Genomic DNA, 20,439 nt, shown 5'->3' with positions numbered 1-20,439 from the left:
ACACACATACACACACACACACCTTCCTTCCTTCGCCCACTGCCACAATTGGCTATGTGTCCCCAAACGGGGCGACTTGAAGGAGTGCTGGTTTCGGGACGCGGCATGAGACACTGCGAGTCCGGCGGGATGTGAACGGCTGTTTCGCTGTTTGTTGTTTGCTTTTGCGGAGTGACGCGCACACACACACACACACACACACACACACACACACACACACACACACACACACACACACACACACACACACACATCAAGGTAATGTAGTCTACTAGACCAGAGTGAAACTGAGTGAGTTTGAAAATTGGATATCTTCATAACACACATCAGTGGTATAACATAAAACATTGTGGAATATAATAGGTTGGAAAGGTGCTAATAATGAGGGGAAAGATTTTGAAACTCCGCGCATGGGCAACAAACAGACACACACAAACGTGCGCGGGCACACACACACACACACACACACACACACATAAACACACCTATTTCTCTTATATCGGCTGCAGGGGCTCTCGTCCATTCACAGGAAGATACCGGTAGTTTCATATCGCGACCATTGGACATTTTGATAATTATAGATCATCTGCATTTTCTGATCGGTAGCCGTGGTGGGCATTCGTGCAAGCTAACCGTGACAATACCAGCTGCAAGGGCAGCAACAGCGGCACCGGCAGCAGCAGCAGTGGCCGTGTTCCACTAGCAAACAATCATAAAAGCAATGACAGCAACAGAATACTACTACTGAGCACAATCGATTGGGAGGAATAACAGAATAGATAGTGGGATTAAATATTAGAATAATCGGTAGGGGAGTGCTAAAGGGGACATTCTCTGATGAGGTGAATGAAACACACGGAAGATAAACTGTTGATAAACTCTGGATAGGGAGGCGGTGGACTGATAACTTTGGTTCTAGGCTCACTGAAAAGGTACTCGGAACCGACTAGAAAAAAATAAAAATGAAAACAGATAAAGCTTGCCTGTGCACTCAGGAGTTTGGACCGGTGCATGGCCTGAACTCATCTCACACTGGTCAGGAACATGCTGATGGATGTGGGCAACTGGAACTCCAGCTCACACAGCCAGGCAATCACGGCCAGGATGTGGAATGTCAGCTCCCCATCCCATAGCAGCGCCCACTGCTGGTACATCTTCATGCGCAGGCTGGACTTGAATATGAAACTCACCCAGATAGGCAACTCTTTCGTCCTGCAGTGCAACAACAATGACAACCCAAACACAAGATGGACAATCCACGGACAGGCACACACCCATGCAGATGAGCACACATCCATGCACACACAAACGCACGCGCACACATGCACGCACACACATGCACACACACACACATGCATCCAGGTACACGCACACGTGCGCGCGCGTGCACGCACACACACAAACACACACACACACACACAATGGAAAGCAGCAGCAGGAATGCTGGTGATCATATAATGGAAAGTGAACGCAGAGAGGTAGAAACACTCTTGTTTTCTTTTTCCAAACAACACCTGCCTGAACAAATCGAGATGACGCTGAGTTCGAAGATTTCAAGCACAATCAAGCACATTAAAGCAGTGACATCCATGCACAATCAAGCACATTAAAGCACATCCAAGCACATCATGCACTTTCATCCACACAGTAGTAGCATGCCATCACCTACCTAAGGCCATGGCAAACAAACTCGTAAAACTGCAGAAGAGAGCAAAAAAGACAACAAAACAAGCCGATGCATCGATATTCAGGGATATAGAAAAACAATGGCTGATAAGGAGCTACAAACGTGAACCCTCAGTACAAACGAGACCAGTACAAACAAGAGCCTATGCACTTCAGTGTGACATCACCTTGGGAGACAAACTTCAGTATTCAGACTATGGCTATACTCAATGCCCCATTGAAAATCGTGAAAAACACTACACAATCAAGTGCTAGTAGAATTCATCACAAAGTGATGGGAGGATTATAGTTCCAATTGTTAGATTCATTCTTCCAACTCGATCAGACATGGCCAACACACCCAAACAGCATTGAAGAAACACTGGTCTTCCGCCTAATACCAAAAATGCAAAGCTGAAGACAGCCAAGAGAATACTTCTAACATGGGTGCCAGGGCCCGGTTTTTTTTAACCAACCTTCACTGATTTCGACACAGTTGTCTTGCGATCCAGTGCTGCGAAAACGGAGGCCAATGTTGCAGGGACATCTGACTCATTGGCGCATAGTTTCTCTGTGCAAATTGATAACAAAACACACACACACACAGAATACGATATACCACTAATATAATGGCAACAAAAAGAATCGAGATAAAAATACTACAAAGCTAAAAGAACGAAACAGCATGCTGTCCGCAGATTGAGTACTACAAAGCTATGCGGCACACCATCCACGGATATATAGCTTAATAAAAGTAGTCTCATGCACATAAAGTAAACATAGCTCAAATGAAATGCTATAGGGGGGATGTAGACGGGCTTACCAATGAATTCCCAGGCAGGCCGCCTTGATCTCAACACCCGAGAGGGCTTCAAGCCGTGCGTGAATACCTGCAATATGGGAAGGCAAACACAATCATGTCAGTAGGTGATGGTTGACTGCAGGCAGAATATTGCACCTAGATAGGCATTTTCTGTATGGTCCCTGCCTAGACCATACAATGATCTAATCATGCAGTTTATACACACACGTAACTGGGTCACTCTGAACTGCTCTGAACTCGGAATGTAATTATCTTCAACCAGACTCAGCTGCAGCAAGAGAAGACTGCCTCCGAACATCCCAAAACCAACTTCACACGAGCATGCATCTCTAGTGCGCATGCTCGTGAGAAGTCATAATAATATGACTTGACTGAGGGACACAACATTTTCACAGTACAGTAGCACTGAGAGGAACTACACACATACACGAGCATCTCATCGGGCCACGGCACAGTAGCAGAGCAACGACGACTGACAAAGCCTCACCGAGACTGATTCTCAGTGCACAACAAGAAGAGCTGAAACTCGTAGCAAGATTGGCACTTTGAGGTGTACAACAAAGTGAGCACGGATGCCAGTGAAAGTGTGTACCACCATACTTGCCAACCCAGCCAAAGCAAATCCCTTAGTCACACACCCAGTTTCCCTTAATTTTCTCTCATTTCCCTTATTTTCCTGGTTTTCGCCAATTTCGGCCATTATCTCTTTTTTGGGGCATTTTTGATCATTTTTGCATATGTTTCGCAATTTTTTTCTTTCTTTTTATTCATTTCTAACCCATTGATCATTGGGGGACCAAAACCTGAGTTTCTTTATTGTCAGATCGCCCCTACATTTGTGATTCTGTGAAATGCAGGGCCGCATGTGCCCTTGTCACACCACAAAACAACCTTTTTTGGAACACTCATGGTTCAGTGCCGCCGGTAGTTTTTCGATCAAAGTCAAGAAAACCCGGCATGCCGGTAGTGACCGTAGCTTCCCGGTGTAATACCGGGAAAACCGGTATGGTTGGCAAGTATAATTATACCACATACCTCTTGCAGATGATGGCACAGGCCGTCCGGACCCCAAATAAGGCCTGTGAGCGTCTGAGACGGTGGCTGCAAGAGCAGAGAGGACATAGCCGGCACATCATTTAGCCTTATTCCTTCAGTACTATCTACCATCAGTACTTCAGTACCATCTACTCAGGAGGGCAATTATATCCATCATAGCATTTCTTTACACACCAGGTTCTACAGCTGTCCAAGAACTTGTACAAAACTGTGACCAGAGCAGTTGCAAGGATCCTACTCCCGCATATGCACAATAACAAAACGCTGCTGTACAAATGCAGAAAATAACTGTGCTGAAATGACTCAGCAAAGAGGATACTCCGTCATTGCTGGCGAGGTCAAAAGGCATTCGGCTAGTAAAAATACATACCAGCGCCTTGTCTAGGTACTTGGCGAAGTTGTTGACGCAAGACGCAACGTTTTCACGTAACCGAGCACCTGCGGGCAGTGAGATACATGTACAGCGAGGTACACCGGGAACATTAATGCAGACACATGCAAAGGCACATACACAGGCACACGTACAGAAGACAAACAAAAATGAGCCATATAGTACTGAATAATGCATTGATCGGTCTAATATTTTGTTTTCCTCCAAAAGTCGGAACTCAAATTCTTCTTTTGCCAGGTGTGCTGTGCAACCTGGACTAGTTTGCCTTGTCGATACATTCTTTGATATCTTGGACTGGGACTTGGCATTGCTCTTGCCGTTTTCTTCTGTTCGCTATTATGTGTGAAATCATAGGAATCATGACGTCACACGTTAACAACCCCATACTGCATACCCGCACTCACCTCCTGTGCTGTCTACCGATGTTGGTGGGGAACCTCCACTCACGCGCCGGGATGGAAGGCTTGCTGTAGCCGGACAACAGAGAGGGAAGAATGGAAGAGAATGTGTATGTACATGCATACCAAACTGCAGCAGAACTCTGCTTAGAGATGTGCCAACGAGAAACGGAAACTAGTGCTGTACTGAAGGCTGCTTCACCAATGCACCCAACACCAGTGCATTCAAATACATTCAGGATGCCGTTCCTCCGGGGATGATTTGAAGACGGACATTCCTACAGATTAGGTTCCAGAGATTCTGACTCGGTGCCACACACACACAATTTTAGCTGATTTCATAGCAAAGAATGCTTTAAAAAGCATTCTTTGCTATGAAATCAGCTATAACACCATACCTTCCAGCACTGTATTAGGTGAGACCTGTGTTGCCACAAGTAACAGCTCCTGATTGTTGTCCTCTGCTCTCACCCAGCTATCCACTACGAATCTAGACGTGTGAAGAACAAGCAACGTGCAGACACAAATTCCCACACAAATTCACATAAGAGCATTGCAGTGACCAGATGTGTCAGTGCCACCGTACCGTCTTATTTCACGTGGAGGAAAGTCACTATCTGTACTTCAAGACAAAGTACCCCTATAGGCTATAAAACACACGTTGCGCTCCGTGAGTCAAGCATTTTGTGGCCCATTTCTACAGAGATACATTTTTTTTTATTTGAGAGAAGAACTTAATGTTGCACATCCAAGAAGAGGACAACACCATCGCAAACTCCTTCATTTTGCGTTGAGTTCCCCCCGCGTGGTAGAATAATGACTGGCCACTCCACTGCATCTCTGATTAGAGTCAAAAGATGGCAGTGGCACTGTGATGTGCTAGTTGTTAGGTTAGGTTGGATGTGTTTCTGTTAAACATGCCTTCCCTCTCAAGAATTCCCTAACTTTCATTTCTCAAGATCTGCCAAATGCGACAACGGCATTACAAATACCATCTGCACCAACAATTATAAATGTATAATACACGGTAAGAAATGAATGACCGACGATGCGGTAGAGAACTCACTCATAACAGGCGTCTGTTACACTGCACACTACAAACATACGAGAGTAGCGCGATGTAATGCACAACCCTGCAGAGGAAACACACGGAGACGGGTAAGTCTCTTTAGGACACATGCCATGCTCACTTTTCGACCTATAGCCGATTAATACAGGTTACGGAAGATATAAAGTCATGAACCACATTCCGCTATCCACTGGATACACGCACACCAAGAATGAACGGTGCCTCAAAGTAAAACCAAAGCAAAAAAAAGGGAAGGTGTTAATAAAAGTCATCCAGAAAACGTACAAGTCCTGACAGAGCCTGTCGCACTGGAAGCTCTTCCAAAATGTCTATGCCTACATACCCCTCCACACTTCACAAATGTCTGAATGGTCGCCATGACCACAGAAGCCAGCATGGCTTACCTGGACAGCGAAGAATCATGCTTTCCAGTATGCCCAAGTTGGTGATCTAGTCGCACGCATGCCATAGAAAGGAAAATGCAGACGAACAGAATACAAAATAGTGGTTGCGACTTCGGCGATGATTTTTTACAGTGTGGGAGCAAACCCATTCCTAGAACAGAATACAGTGTACAATATCAAATACAGCATACAGTATACAGCAAACAGTGTACACTGTATGCTGTAAACTGTATACCAGTGTACACTGGTATACAGTTTACAGCATACAGTGCACAGAATATGGAAGGTCAAATTGATCAGAGTCACTCATACAAAGCATCTACTGCACTGGTGACAGCAAAAACCAACATTATGACTATAAAGCCCCTTATAGAAACAACTGCAATCCATACCTCAACAGAGACACTGCCCGATTGCTCCGGTAACTGGATGACCTCCGAGATGCCATGGCTACCAAACAGCTGACAGGTACCACTGGTCGTTTGTTGCCGAATACCAGCAGCGCAGGGAAGCAATACCAGTGAATAGCGAAAGACTGCAACATGCATCACACATTGAACATGCATCACACATTGAACATGCATCACACATTGAACATGCATCACACATTGAACATGCATCACACATTGAACATGCTTCACACATTGAACATGCATCACACATTGAACATGCATCGCACATTGAACATGCATCACACATTGAACATGCATCACACATTGAACATGCATCCTCAGACATACAGACCAGCTTGACTCAATAATGATACTGACTGAAGTAGAAAGAAACACAACTCATCCACAGCCTACAGCCAAAGAACAGCTTGTTACGACAGAAACTGATCCTCCAAATCCTCAAGAACTGGGAAGTGACTACTTTTGGCAAGGACAGGAAAAGAGAATGAAGGAGATCACAGAAGTATTAGATGAACTTAACTATATACATGGAATACACTAGTAATCTAGGTCAATTTGGAACCGTTATCAACGCTGCACTTCCGCTCTATACTCACTAAACATTATGCTTACCAGTTTGAGAGTAGCGAGTTGAGAAACAAAACACGTCCACTGTCGTCAGTGAAAGCAGATGAATGAGAAACTGCTCCAGCTCGTCTTCGCACCGCAAGAATGCATATTCTCGATAGGAACTCCTACAGCACACAGTGTTTGCAACACAGATCATAGCATTGCAACCTATCCCGAATAGGTCACAGTTGCGCATCCATACATGTAGATACAGCATCTCCGCTTACCACACTGGTCTCTCTCTCTCTCTCTCTCTCTCTCTCTCTCTTTTTACACACAAGCACAAGTGGGTATGCATACTATTATTTCACCAAAAGAACAACAACAGGTACTGTACTTGCAACTGGAAGCAAATCAGAACAGCCATGGCCATCTCCCACCCTGAACCACTCACTGTAGCATCATCCTGTCCTGAACCAGCTCTGCGATGTGACTTGACAGCACTTTCTTCTCCAGTGATAAGCTGGTGTGCACAGACGTACAACAAACACATCCAATCAAAGGAATACCACAGTATGGTGCATACTATTGGCAAAGCAAGCTGCATTGTATGACATTCACAGCAGAAACGGTCTCCCCCGCATGGCTGCATAACGTAGAACACTCAGGCTAGCTAGAATCAGTGCTTTGCCTAGATGCACACCACTACAATATGCCCGTGACTAGGATGTAGCAGGATTGGAGCAACACTGTCAGGATGTGTTGCTGTACTGCATTATGTATCAGTGCTCCTGTTACTTCTGGTATCTGAAATTGAACAAGTGTCAAGCTCACAATCACTTCAAATAACTTTGTTTCACAAAGTTTCATGCAACATCTAACATCAGTGGGGAAGATCAGACGGTGATTACAGGATAACTAACCGAACGAAGGCACGGGCAAAGCCAATGTCAGTTTTGATCGCAGCCATCTCCTTGACACTCCTATGCACAAACGACAAGGTACATGAGAAACGTGCACAATTCTCAGTGAACCGTAACTCATATATCTACATGTAACGCATTTTCCAAAGTATACAGTAAGCCGCACTGGAGTATAAGCCGCACCAACCCCCCCCCCCCCCCCCCCCACACACACACACACATTTTTCTCCACAAAATACAGATATCCACCCTATTTATTGCCGTTAATTTTATCATCGGAGTATAAGCCGCAACCCTCCTCCCGCCTTTTGGGTGAATTTTGAGTGTTCAAAGTGCGGCTTATACTCCGGAAAATACGGTATTGCCCGGGTGCCCATACTCGTGTTCTGCAGTGCATGTCCAGGGATGATAATTCAATTTCCATGAGCATGGTCATTATACAAACACAGAACATGTTTCCCACTTGATCCCACGTTTCTATCCTCTGCAAGAGTCTATAGATCTGTTTGAAACTGATCAATATCTCATCATGGTGAGTCATAGATAGTTGATGCAATGGATTGCGGCAACACTCTTAAATCATCACTCCTTGTGCCGCTTCAAGCTTTCTCCCTTTGTTTCCTTTCTTTCTTTCTATAGCAAAGAAAAAGGACCTGGGAACTATAAGTTACGCTATAATGTCCACTAACATCACCAGTTGCTTGACAATCAGCTCAATTAATCGTTGACTTTCCATCCGAGTCTATTCTTTCTTTCTGGGGTTTTTTTCCTCTGCCCCCCCCCCCCCTCCCATTTGATTTGCTATGTCACAGGTGACTCTCATCCTTTATCTCTACTCAACGTTAGCAATCATTTGATGTTCCAGGATATGTTCAATATTTGTAAAGCACTAATCTGCATCTGAGATGATCGATCTCTTCAAAATTACCTTATATCATCAAGCAGGCCCACTGCCGGTTGCGTTGGAGCACTGCTGCAGTACCGAGCACGTAACAAACGGACGTGAGCACCCACGTGCTGGTCCATGATGGGTAGCTCGTGGAGTCGGCCTAGCGAGCGCCGCTCTCGTCTCAGATTGTTGGCAAACAGCTTGACGTTGGAGGCTAGGTCGCTGATGCTTGGCGAGCTGATGGACCGGGACATGGATGATGACGACGAAGACGAAACGGACTTATCTGACGACATGCCTGTGGAGCACAACCACCAACACACCATACAGCCATCTGCCCCTATACATTAACACTAGCCTCCATCAGACACTAACGATCGGGGATGAAACAAAACAATATATTACTACAGTATGCAAGCAGAAAAGTAAGATGATGATAAGGCATGAAAGTATACCGGGTGAAAACTTTCAAGACGTTCAAAGCCTGAAGTGTGTCCTTCTTCTCAGTATCAAAGCAAAGTAAGCAGTACTCACTGGCAAATAGAATAATCCAGTGAAGAAATGATCTGGTGAAGAAATGAAAAGGACTCTAAAATCCGAAGATCGCTTCATTCCATTCAACACTATGCTTGAGCACATGTGCACACAAATTAAGGAGTCCATGCACCGTAGACAAATTGAGCACTGAGAATATGCCATACTTGGACTGTGGTGGGGTGACGACCCATCATTGCTCAACAGTGAGTTGGACTCGGCTGCCACGCCATCTATGCACACACACACACACAAAGTTCAAGTCACAGACATTCACTATGCAAGGAAGATGAGGCACACGAGCCTTGCAGAAAATATCCATGCAAGGACAAGAACAAACATAGCGCATAACAGTGCGCAATGTCAGTTAACCCTCACATGCGTCAAGTCCCGTACAGACACAGCCTGTACTAACTCTGTGCCTCATGATGTCAAGTGAAGCGTCTCCTGTCACGCATTCACACGCTCAGCACATGCTTGTGCAGTGCATTGCTTCAAAAAAATGGTACACATATTGCACTGCACATATCGCACTACACATTGCACTGCCAGCAAGGACAAGTTCCTGATTATAAATCAAATCTCGGAGGCAAACCATCCCGGGTTTTCAGGAATATTTCCCCATGCATGCAACACTTATAACCGACCTGTATACAGTCAGACCCCGCTTAACCGCACACATCCGTTTTCCACAAAAATGTCCGGATAGACGAGGGAACCGGATAATCGAACACTGATCATGTTGGATGCATCACGCATGTTGTATATCTGTAACCAGCTATTTTCTTCCGGATGGCAAGGGATCCGGATAAAAGAGGACCGGATAAGCGAGGTCTGACTGTACTTATAACTTATAATCTACTTATAACAAGCAACATAAAGTACATCAGCGCATTATTGCATGCGACTGACCATTCACTGAGGCTCTGTGTTTGCTGCCAGGAAACAACTCGTCATCTGCCGGCATACACGCTTCTTCCAACAGGTCTGAAGCACGAGCACAGGCCAACAGGCATGATCGGCCAATGATCACATATCAAGAACAACAGTAATAACGAGCGGAACAAGCAAGGATGTGCCTCCTGCATGTACACATTCACGTGTGCTTCATAATCCCCAAGTACAAAACCACCAGTGTGTTCCACAGTGAGTTTTTTTTGGGGGGGGGGGGGGGTGTGTGCACACCGAACAAAGTCCACATACATGTAATCATACATGCATCCTTACTTATTTGTTGACAAGCCAATCTGCCATGAAAACATGCCAGCAGAGTCTAGGATTCTATATTTGATCACAAATGAGTGTTTGCACAATAATGCTGCTAGGTTACCCGTTGTCTTTTTTCTTACAAGCGTTTTTGTTTGGGGCTCATGTCCCGGATGTTGCCCACTCATGTGCCTGATTTCTGATATAGAGCTCGTGGCATATTCATGCTCTTATCAATTCATACCAGTTTTCCACACCAGCCTCCATCTAGCCCAACTCAAACTCTTGTGGTCAGTTGTGCTTGCGTACATGTATGTGCGTGAGGAAAGATGTTAACCTTTATCCTCCCGTTGTCCCATAACATATACTAGTAAAAGACAGTGTGTTGACATCACCACATTGCAGGGCTCACCTCTTCGTTCCTCGTAGTATGTTTCAAGATGTGTCCACATGACCGATTTCCCCTGGGTGGATGATGCATGCTGGAATGAAGGAGCAAACAAGAAACGACTTGCTAAGGGTGTTGGTCAACGGCATGCTGCACCCCAGTCATACACACCACACCTGCATCGTGCATTACCTCCAGATTACCTTGCTAAATTGAGATCAAATATAACGAGCGTGTTGGTCAAGGGCCTCAGGCATGAAAACCAACAGTTCCATTCACCCACGTGTATTACCCTCAGATTATCCTAGTCTCAACTAGACCATACCCAACCAGTCATGCATGTTCAATTACCTTTCCTTGCACACTGCCATGCATCCATACTCTTTCCAGCAATTCACACAGGCTGGTGATCAGGCTGTTGTCTTCCAGCAAACCACCGGCGTGATCAGCATGGCCCAGCATCATTGCATCGCGGCCCATCTTGCTAACCAGCAGTCGCTTCACCTGCACCGCCAACCAAAAACACGTAAGTGAACCAAACGAAGAGCATGATGAGCTGCTTAGAAGCTTCAACTGCAATACCGGTACATGCACACTAAGTGACTTGTTAACGCACTGGGCCAAATACAATCAGTCTTTGCACTTACAGAACCTATTAGTCATTCATCAGGAAGAGCAAAACAAGAATTCGAGGGGCGGGTGAAAACTAAAAGCCTCCTCACGTGCTAAATGTAGCTACTGGTGGAGAAACATGTTCTCGGATGGAGAAGAGATGGGATGCATCTAAAAAAATTTTTTTTAAGTATATGTAAGACAAAATTTCCATCAGACAATGCTAGTGGATGAGCTAGTAGGTGGCTAGTAGGTGGCTGGTCAATAGTTCAAGAGACTTCTAAAGACAAGGTATGGCCATGAATGTGGCCCAGAACAGGAATGCCGCATACCAGTATGCATGAATGTCACAGTGGCCCAGAGCAGGAATGCCGCATACCGGTATGCGAGCTTCGATGAACTGTCCCTGTCCCCAGGGTAACTGTGACAAGCAGCACGGAAGCAACTCGAAGCCCACATCATTAGCCCGTGCCAACTGTCCATGCAGCCTCCCTAGATAGTAGATTCTATAACTCACAGGTCGTCACCAAGTAAACGGATGTACCGTAGGAAGCGGAGAACATGCAAAAGCACCCCTGTAGGCATTACAACTAAGACCTCCTCACCTTAACCCGGCAATCACGTAACAACTGCCGCACGAATGTTGCTTGGGAGGTGGCAGTGCTTGGCAGTGAGTTCGTGGAGATGGTCTGACAGCGCCAACAGAGAAAATAGAACACTGAAAAGTCACACTCTGTGTCCGATAATGAGAAATGCATACACTCGCCACTCATAACACAACGTAGAATGTGAGTGAAATACACTCTCTGGTTTCCTTCTTTCAGTGGGCCTACCTTGCACTATTTTCATAACCTACTGGCTTAATGAAGAATAGGGGATAGTTTCGGCGAGTATCAAATGTTCTCACCGGTAGTAGGCCAAGGAGAAGATTGCCAGTGTCTGGAGTACGGGCTCCACTGCCATTGGATGGGCCAGTCCCAGGCTCTGGAGTGACGGAGGCTTGCAATCGCAGCTGACCGATACCCGACGACGTTGGGCTGCTACCGTCTCCGTTCACATTCGGTACACCAAGGCTGTTATTGTGACCACTCTGAAAGGCAAATATTAGCAGGACAGCGTTGCATGCTTAGTAGGACACATATTGCGCTACACAATGGAGGCAGTTCAAATAGACAACTGTCACACTGTGCACCTGTGAGCAGAACATTTATTCCATAGAGTACTTCGAAGTAATCCAAACGGTGATTGATGACCAGCTCAGAAGGTGGGGTGTCAGGTTGTAGAGATATCTACCCAGCTGACTGCCAATCCTACAGATAACGCTTCTAAGGTACGCTATACCTGCTTCTAGCCATGATGGGTGTGTGGGTGTAGGGGTAGGGAGAGAACCGAAGGTGAAGAGGGTGTGTGGGTGTAGGAGTAGGGAGAGAATCGAACGTGAAGAGGGTGTGTGGGTGTAGGGGTAGGGAGAGAACCGAAGGTGAAGAGGGTGTGTGGGTGTAGGGGTAGGGAGAGAATCGAAGGCGAAGAGGGTGTGTGGGTGTAGGGGTAGGGAGAGAATCGAAGGTGAAGAGGGTGTGTGGGTGTAGGGGTAGGGAGAGAATCGAAGGTGAAGAAAACCAATGAACAAAACATGCACACCAGCATGGGTAACCACCAAAAGCCGGCCTGGCTAGCACCCTTTCCGAGCTTGATCTAGTATTCTCACCGAAGGCATGTCAAGCGTCTTGCCATCTGCATGAAAAACACAACGACAACAACAACAAGAAAAACAAGAGCAGCAGCAGCAGTAGCACCAACAAAAAAATACAAAATTAAAATATCCACCAGGGCCAACTGTATGTGAAGCTTCACTAGCAGCACACTATTCACTATAAGAACGTGTCACAACGTGTCACAACGTGTTACGAGCTCTTTGCCAGAGTGTACAATAGAGAGTTGATTGCAAGAGCCTCAGCATACGTATGATCACATCTCTGAACATATAGATGATGACGCACGCACGCGCACCCACACGCACCCGCCCGCGCGCCTGCGCGCCCGCCCGCCCGCGAGCGCACACACACACACACACACACACACACACACATACACACACATTTAGGCATAATTACCAGACGCTACTAAAGTAACGTCTTCTGCCTAGCTTCGGAAATTGAAAGTACCTTCCACTGGTGATGTAAGCTCAGAGCTGTGACGGCTCATTGACCTCTCATCTCCTGACAACCTGACATGAGCAAGAGCGAGCATACAACATTGATAAGCACAAAAGTTATCACAAACCAGCAAGCTGATACTGATCTACTGAAAGAGTCAGACCAGGCTGTCAAGCCTAATTGGCCGTGAAAATGTAGTGGAAAATAAAGTGATCCGCAATGAAGAGACTGTCCTCATCGAGTTGGCGAAGTGAAGAATTATACATGGATAAGAAGGTTGACAAAATACGACCATCTCAGATATCATCTCTGGTCCGCCACTATTCTTCGTCAATATGTAGAGAGAAAGAAAGGAATACCAGCATGGATTGGAAGAATACACATAATACACATGATACACAAGTCATGATACACATAATACCAGTAATTATGTCATAATAGTCTGCACTCACAAATCATTACTGGAGCTTTGCGGCCTTTCCGGCTGCGCTTGCTGTTGAAAGACCTCAAACCTAAAAGCGTGAGATTTGCCTGAATAGGCACATACCGCAGTGGGCAGCAAATCAAATACACACGCACACACCCATACAGTGAGTTATGCACATAGAAATCATAGAGAGTGTTCAACAACCCTAGGCCTAACGGTAGGCGCAAAACAAGGCCATATGTATTCCACATGATCTTTCCAAACGGCTGCCCCGAGTCCCTGCCACATTTAGCTCGATGTAACTAAGTTACAATGCTGTTACAAGATATAGAGCTGTGTGGATATAGAGCACTCAGTCCATGCAGTATACATGTGGTGCATAGATGCAAAGCACATGCTGTCTAACCGGAGCATGCATAATACACAATTATCCAGTATAACGTAATACACAGAACAGAACAACAAGGACAATCGAGGCTTGTTTACTGCGACTTGAAGTTCCATGCTCTCGCAATTATCAGGCTGGAGATTGCGAGAGCATGAAACTTCAAGTCGCGGCAAACAAGCCTTGATTGTCCTTGTTGTTCTGTTCTGTATTACGCTCTGCCTCCGCCATGGTGTTGAGCACTGTCAGCACACTGGGTACACCCTCCGGGTAACGTACTACACATGTAGAACACATGCAGTCCACCCAGCACATGCGATGCACGTCCAGTATAACGTAGTATGCATGTAGAACACATGCAGTGCATGCAGAACATGCAATGGACGCACAGTGCATATGCAATGCACATGCAAAATGCACAAGAGGATGTACATGCAGAATACATGCAGAATACATGCAGAATACATGCAGAATACATGCAGAATACATGCAGTGCATATGCAGGCAGTATGCATAACATGTGTAGTATGCACACTGTACCTCTCCTTCTGGATTTCTCTCCAGATGGCACTTGTTGCACTGCACGGGCCAGATCCCAGGTGGAAGAGCCAGCCATATGCAAACAACGTAACATCAGTACAACACAAACAACGACAGGAGATTTACCGTATTTTCCGGAGTACATGCCGCACTTACTGTGACACAATTGTAATTTTCCCCCTCCCCCTCCCCTCCCAAAAAAGAATTCAGTCGAACGTACACGATGGTCAAATGAACGGTGATGTACAGGGTAGATCATCTATATGTCGTTTGCAAAGCCGGTGCCTCCCTCTTGGATGCACATGTTTCTTTTCTCCTATGTATCGGCGCACAGGATTAACGATGATTCCGAGACCTTTGGTCGGAGGAGTTACTTTTGCCCCGCCGCCACTTCCATCCAATATGCCACCGCCCCCGCTGTGCAGCATCTGATGGTTCTGTGGTATTCAGTAAAAAAAAATAATAATAAAATGTGCGGTTGATACTCCAGTGCGGCTTATACTGCGGAAAACACGGTACGCACATTTCTAAACAAATGGCCAAAATGGAATTCGCCACTAGCCATGTTCATCGTCTAACAAACAACCAAGCTATAAACACACTTGACCACTAGTGCAAGATATGGCTAGTTTAGATTTCTGCTAACCACCAAAGGATGCACTGCGCTACAATGACTCAATGTTAGGGCTGGAAGTTGGCACTGAGATCCCGAGTTCGAGTACTCTGATTTTCTCCGATCGAATATTCGAGTATTCGAGTATTCTTCATCTCCTAAAAATTGCACACCAAGGGGCTTAAAATCACATAATACAACCCTGATCGAATCGAGTAGCAGTCATTTTTCTCGGGTATATTGGTTGGTGGGTCATTTGGGCTCTCTCTACTCGTGAACAAATGTTCACCACACAGTCTGCACATCAATATCTGCTGATTTCTGCTCTGAAACTGCAGATTTCTGTGGTGAATGCATATACCATGTATGAACGAGTACTCTGATTTATTCCGAGTACGATTATTTTTGAAAAAACCGAGCGAGTACTCGAGTATTCGGTATAATTGTTTCAGCCCTCCTCAATGTTATGCGTTACATATGCATCTCATGGGGAAATGATGCTGTGCGTCTTAACCGCTTGCAATGCAAACCAATATGCAATGAATCCCACGGCAGTAACATTTTCGGATATTTTCCAGATATCTAGGGCCACGGATAATTACACGAACTTATCATTGTGGATGACTATGGGCGAAGGCAAGACATGGAACATTAGTGCATAGAACATTCTTGATAAGAAAACAGAAAATAAAAGGAGCAGATGATGCCTCTCTTCAGGGGAAGTTCACCCTAAAATCAAAATTTCACAGTTTGTAGATTTCGAGGCGCTAAGTTCGGTGGTGAAGGTTCCATCGCCGTGCGATACGCCGTTCTGGAGATATTTTGTATTTGAAATTTACCATGACGTCATGCGGCCGGCGCCCCCCCCCCCCCCCCCCCCCTCCACACCCTGTGACGTCAAAGAGATACAGGCTCCCAGTCTGCTTGCTTGTCAGTGAGCGAGAAAGAGTGGCGCATGTGGAGTTTCTTTCTTGCGACATGAACAGTTTCAGCCAGGATGCCGGTTTGCTGTGCTGTCGGCTGCTCTAACCAGTCTGGCAACCCCCCTGGGACCACGGTGCATCGTATTCCCCGGGATAAAGCTCTCCAAGCGGAATGGGTTGCAGTGATTCACCGCGAGAATTTGCCACCTAAGTTTGAGGAGAGTTCTGTAATTTGTTCGGCACATTTCGAGGAGGATACCTTCCAGAGGAACTTGCAGGGAGAGCTTTTGGGTGAAACAAGCCGCCGAAAGCTGAAAGCAGACGCTGTGCCCTCGATTTTCCCGGACAGGCCGCCCCCAGCGAAGCGAAGGATATCGCAGTATCAGGAGAGGAAGGAGAGAGAAGAGGTGAGTGAATGGTTCTGGTGATTTCGTGCTTTGAGAGCGTGTTTTAAAATGGCATGACATCTGCTGATGCGTGCACACAGACCCCGGTCGTACTGATGGTGGACTCAAACACACAAACGCCTTGGTCGTCTTTACTCGACACTTTAACGGCTGAGTCCGGAACGCAAACTGTCAGTAGCTGCATGTCCACGGCAGAATGCGGCACACAAGCCTCCATTGAGCACCAAGAGAAATCGACACAAACACCACGACGGGGAAGGCCCCTGTTTGGAACACATATGGTGCAGTCCCACCTGTTGACACCAACCAAGCCTGCTGTGTCGTTCACCTGTTCGAGTGCGGAGTCAGCTGTGAGCGTTGACCCTATGTCAGAGTCGGAGGCTGAATACTGCCAAAGTTCGTGCAGTGAGGCATCAGAACAGCTCTAGAGGCCGCAGCGGGAGAAAGACAGCATTCACATGGTGCACGAGTCCTTGCTGGAGGAGTTGCTAAGGCACTCTCCAACATGTGGAGCTGTTGTCATAGACCGAAAAGATCAGCTAATTGGTGGCATGCTGGTTGTGAAATTAGCATGTGCGAGAGGTTGTGACGTTACATGGAGATCACATCGAACAACGGCCAACAGCAACCAGTCACTCTGTAAGTACCTCTCTCTCTCCCCCCCCCCCCCCTCTCTCCTCTCTCTCTCTCTCTTTCTCTCTCTCTCTCTCTCTCTCTCTCTCTCTCTCTCTCTCTCTCTCTCTCTCTCTCTCTCTCTCTCTCTCTCTCTCTCTCTCTCTCTCTCTCTTGTGGCGTTCCTGTTACTTTGAAGGTGGGGGAATGCATTATCCTTTACCTGCATGTACATGGCTTGTAGAACTCAAGCAATGGATAATTTTACCAAATCCTTGCCTGCATGTTCTTGTGAATCTTCTCTCCCCTGTTCTACTGCTGCAAGCGCCATCAACCACCTTCAACGTTTTCTCTCGCATTGCCGAGTTTCTCAATCTTTCTTTCATCCACAAAACAACTATGTACTCCATCCAAGAACAGTTTGTACTTCCAATCATCCAGGCAGCCTGGTTTGCTGAAAGGATACGCGTCAAGAATTTCTTTGCATGTATGCAATATCAAGCACAGTGGAAGATGGTGTGCTGCATCATGAATATCCACCAATGCCCGGAGCCAATATAGTAACGGTCGAGTGCATTATCGACAAATCCGTACACACGCGATTTGTGTAGATGCAGCAGACAGATGGAGCAAGGTGAAGGTTGTACAAGGTGCAATATGTAGCCGCAGAATGGAGACAGTGCAATGGCAGTGTGCTTTGATCGGCTGGCTTCCGCTCTCAAAAGCTAATTTGGTCTCTAATCTCAGTAATTGCACAGCTGTTTCTGAGCATCTCCTTCCAATTCAAAATGCCACTCACTATTGGGGTCTCGAAAGAAAAGGTGTCAGCACCGACGCAATCCACACAGTCAAGTAAACCAATTTTTAACCGAACGTTTTCGTTCCCTTCTCATAATGGATAAGTACAGGGAATAATGGAAAAATGTCAAAATACAGCTATTGGGGTCAGTCAACATATCTTAGTTACTAGGATACGAAATGCTACTTGCTAGGGATTGTCCCCTACTTAGGAGGGTCTTTCACTGCTTGGTAGGGTCTTTCCCTCTGAGTTAACTATGGGCTATCTTTACCTTCAATTTTATATCATCATTAAACGAAAACTTTGCAACAAATTCTTGAATGTACGTACCATCACTTCTTGAGGTGGCTTTCCTTACACATTCCTCAAAGTATTCTAGAGACCGCGATACAGTGCCCAGCTTTTCACCAAACTTGGACTCAATAAGCTTGTTGAATAGTGCCGTTTCCAGGAATATTTCAAAGAAGCCAAGCAAACTGGCAGGCTGATCCGATAAGAATGACTCCTGTGCAAAGAAAACCACCGCACGTACAATACAATAGAATTACGCAGCTGTGTAACAAGAGAGAACATCCACAAGGTCCAAAGGTGGACACATTCAAAGGCCACATCATGTGCAAACGTGATTCTGTGTTGGCCATAGTGGCTCCTACGCGGTGGTGGAGAAAGGGGAATGGATCGGTTTCCTCCTCTGCACATCCATACATGTAGAAGAGTAGCAACACCAGTAACCACAATACGTCAGCAGTGGTTGGCCACAGCGAGAGGAGACACAACCGCCCATCTATATGTCAAATTCTATTAGTCACCAGTCAACATGAGCATCGCCATACTTATATTTCATCACAACACTACATACACTTACACTTGACCCCAGTGCTGCACAAAGAAAACGTGCACGGATCACCTACGGTAGGCATTCCGAAAGCACACGGTTGCTAAAGGTACATTTCCTGCCGTAATTTCTTGCCCATACATGCGTGAATCAGAGCCAAATACAACATCTTGAAGAAGATACAAGGGGGAGAAACGGAGAAGCTTCAAGCGGAAGCAGCTCCAAACGCAGTGTGTGGCTCTACTTACCTTGTCAAAAATGACAAAGTCACTCTGCGATTCACAAATGTAGAGAGAGTAATCATGCAGTAGAGATATGTAGTAGTCCAGGAACACCTGCTGAATTTCACTGTTGAATTTCTGCATCTCGCCAAAGCCGTCTTCTTCGATTGCCCTGAGAGCGACAAATGAGATTGCATAAGGTGGTTTAAAAGGCACTGTTTCCCATAGCAAGCACAACTACCAGATTGTTTCCTGCCACTGTTCACCACACACACACACGACAGACTAATCACTGTCTATCACACACACACAATGGTAAGATTCACCTCACCAGCATAAGCTAGCGTGTGAGAGATGACACACACACACACACACACAGAGTAGCAAACTAGCAATCAGGACTACTCTATACCAGTACTATTCGCCTGGTTTTCACAACCACCTTCCAGTCCACATGCACAATCTACCTACCATTTCCGCTGCAGTTCCTTCACATAGGGATCGTTAGAAGACTGCGACCTCTCAGCATCTTCGGGCTCCGCTTGCACACCACCAGTGTTCTGCGGCTCGTCCACACGTGCTGAGTCCGAGAACGATGTGGGAATTCCAGCCTCCAGTGCGATGCGCGCCAAACGAGCTTTCGCCTTCGACTGCGGAGCGCCGCCTGGCGAGGATGACTTTGTGGGTGTTGATCTCAACTGCGCTGTCGGTGAGCTAGTGGGAGAGATTTGTCTGGTGCAAGATTACCGGAGAAGAGCAGTGCACAATCCTTGTGGAAAGTGTGTAAGGCTTTAGCAGATCCTACCAGTTGCCCATGTGGAACTGAGGTCACAACCATGCACGTCCTCGATACATCGTCATGCCATTTTTGCTGAATGCACCCTTAACCCATATAGCGTGTACAGAAGTCCTAGTCAAGACGCGTGCCAGTTGCTTTTGACTGCGATGGCAACCACTCTGCAGCAATATTCCATCGTGCACACACTACAGCTTAGATTGTTGCCCATTAAACACAGGGCTAAGAAGTACCAGAAACATACAGGAGCTTATGCATACCTTCTGAGTACATGCCGATGGTGAACTTTAACTTTGGGCGAAGGCTTGTCCAGATTGCAGCAAACGGCCATGTCACGCTGAAACAGGTCAGCGCTCTCGCACACCGATGACAAGCCGCTGGTCGTACTCGGCCGAGAGTCTGGAG

The 20,439-nt window shown here is 46.2% G+C and overlaps 1 protein-coding gene across 1 annotated transcript in view; it reads right to left on the bottom strand.

The window, feature by feature from the left end:
- Positions 1-292: 292 nt before the first annotated feature.
- Positions 293-20,439, bottom strand: part of LOC135804828 (DENN domain-containing protein 5B-like) — a 26,654-nt gene continuing 6,507 nt past the window's right edge. The window contains exons 7-35 of the mRNA XM_065318787.1: positions 20,295-20,439; positions 19,710-19,970; positions 19,266-19,410; positions 18,513-18,687; positions 14,829-14,867; positions 13,929-14,007; positions 13,486-13,547; positions 13,029-13,054; positions 12,228-12,410; positions 11,926-12,009; positions 11,060-11,212; positions 10,733-10,802; positions 10,027-10,101; positions 9,282-9,347; positions 8,620-8,878; positions 7,692-7,751; positions 7,223-7,291; positions 6,832-6,953; positions 6,199-6,341; positions 5,807-5,852; positions 5,400-5,466; positions 4,732-4,823; positions 4,340-4,402; positions 3,915-3,982; positions 3,524-3,589; positions 2,489-2,555; positions 2,142-2,236; positions 1,670-1,698; positions 293-1,212 (exon numbers count right to left, since the gene is read on the bottom strand). The exon at positions 20,295-20,439 is cut by the window's right edge and continues 145 nt beyond it. Coding sequence (XP_065174859.1) covers positions 1,023-1,212; positions 1,670-1,698; positions 2,142-2,236; positions 2,489-2,555; positions 3,524-3,589; positions 3,915-3,982; positions 4,340-4,402; positions 4,732-4,823; positions 5,400-5,466; positions 5,807-5,852; positions 6,199-6,341; positions 6,832-6,953; positions 7,223-7,291; positions 7,692-7,751; positions 8,620-8,878; positions 9,282-9,347; positions 10,027-10,101; positions 10,733-10,802; positions 11,060-11,212; positions 11,926-12,009; positions 12,228-12,410; positions 13,029-13,054; positions 13,486-13,547; positions 13,929-14,007; positions 14,829-14,867; positions 18,513-18,687; positions 19,266-19,410; positions 19,710-19,970; positions 20,295-20,439 — 2,999 coding nt within the window. The 3' untranslated portion in view covers positions 293-1,022. The remainder of the gene's footprint in view (positions 1,213-1,669; positions 1,699-2,141; positions 2,237-2,488; positions 2,556-3,523; positions 3,590-3,914; positions 3,983-4,339; positions 4,403-4,731; positions 4,824-5,399; positions 5,467-5,806; positions 5,853-6,198; positions 6,342-6,831; positions 6,954-7,222; positions 7,292-7,691; positions 7,752-8,619; positions 8,879-9,281; positions 9,348-10,026; positions 10,102-10,732; positions 10,803-11,059; positions 11,213-11,925; positions 12,010-12,227; positions 12,411-13,028; positions 13,055-13,485; positions 13,548-13,928; positions 14,008-14,828; positions 14,868-18,512; positions 18,688-19,265; positions 19,411-19,709; positions 19,971-20,294) is intronic.

The sequence above is a fragment of the Sycon ciliatum genome, chromosome 1 (assembly GCF_964019385.1).
Source record: "Sycon ciliatum chromosome 1, ocSycCili1.1, whole genome shotgun sequence".
In the NCBI taxonomy this organism is placed as follows: Eukaryota; Metazoa; Porifera; class Calcarea; order Leucosolenida; family Sycettidae; genus Sycon; species Sycon ciliatum.
Note: the sequence above shows the minus strand (reverse complement) of the source record. Positions and strands in the feature narration are given on the sequence as shown.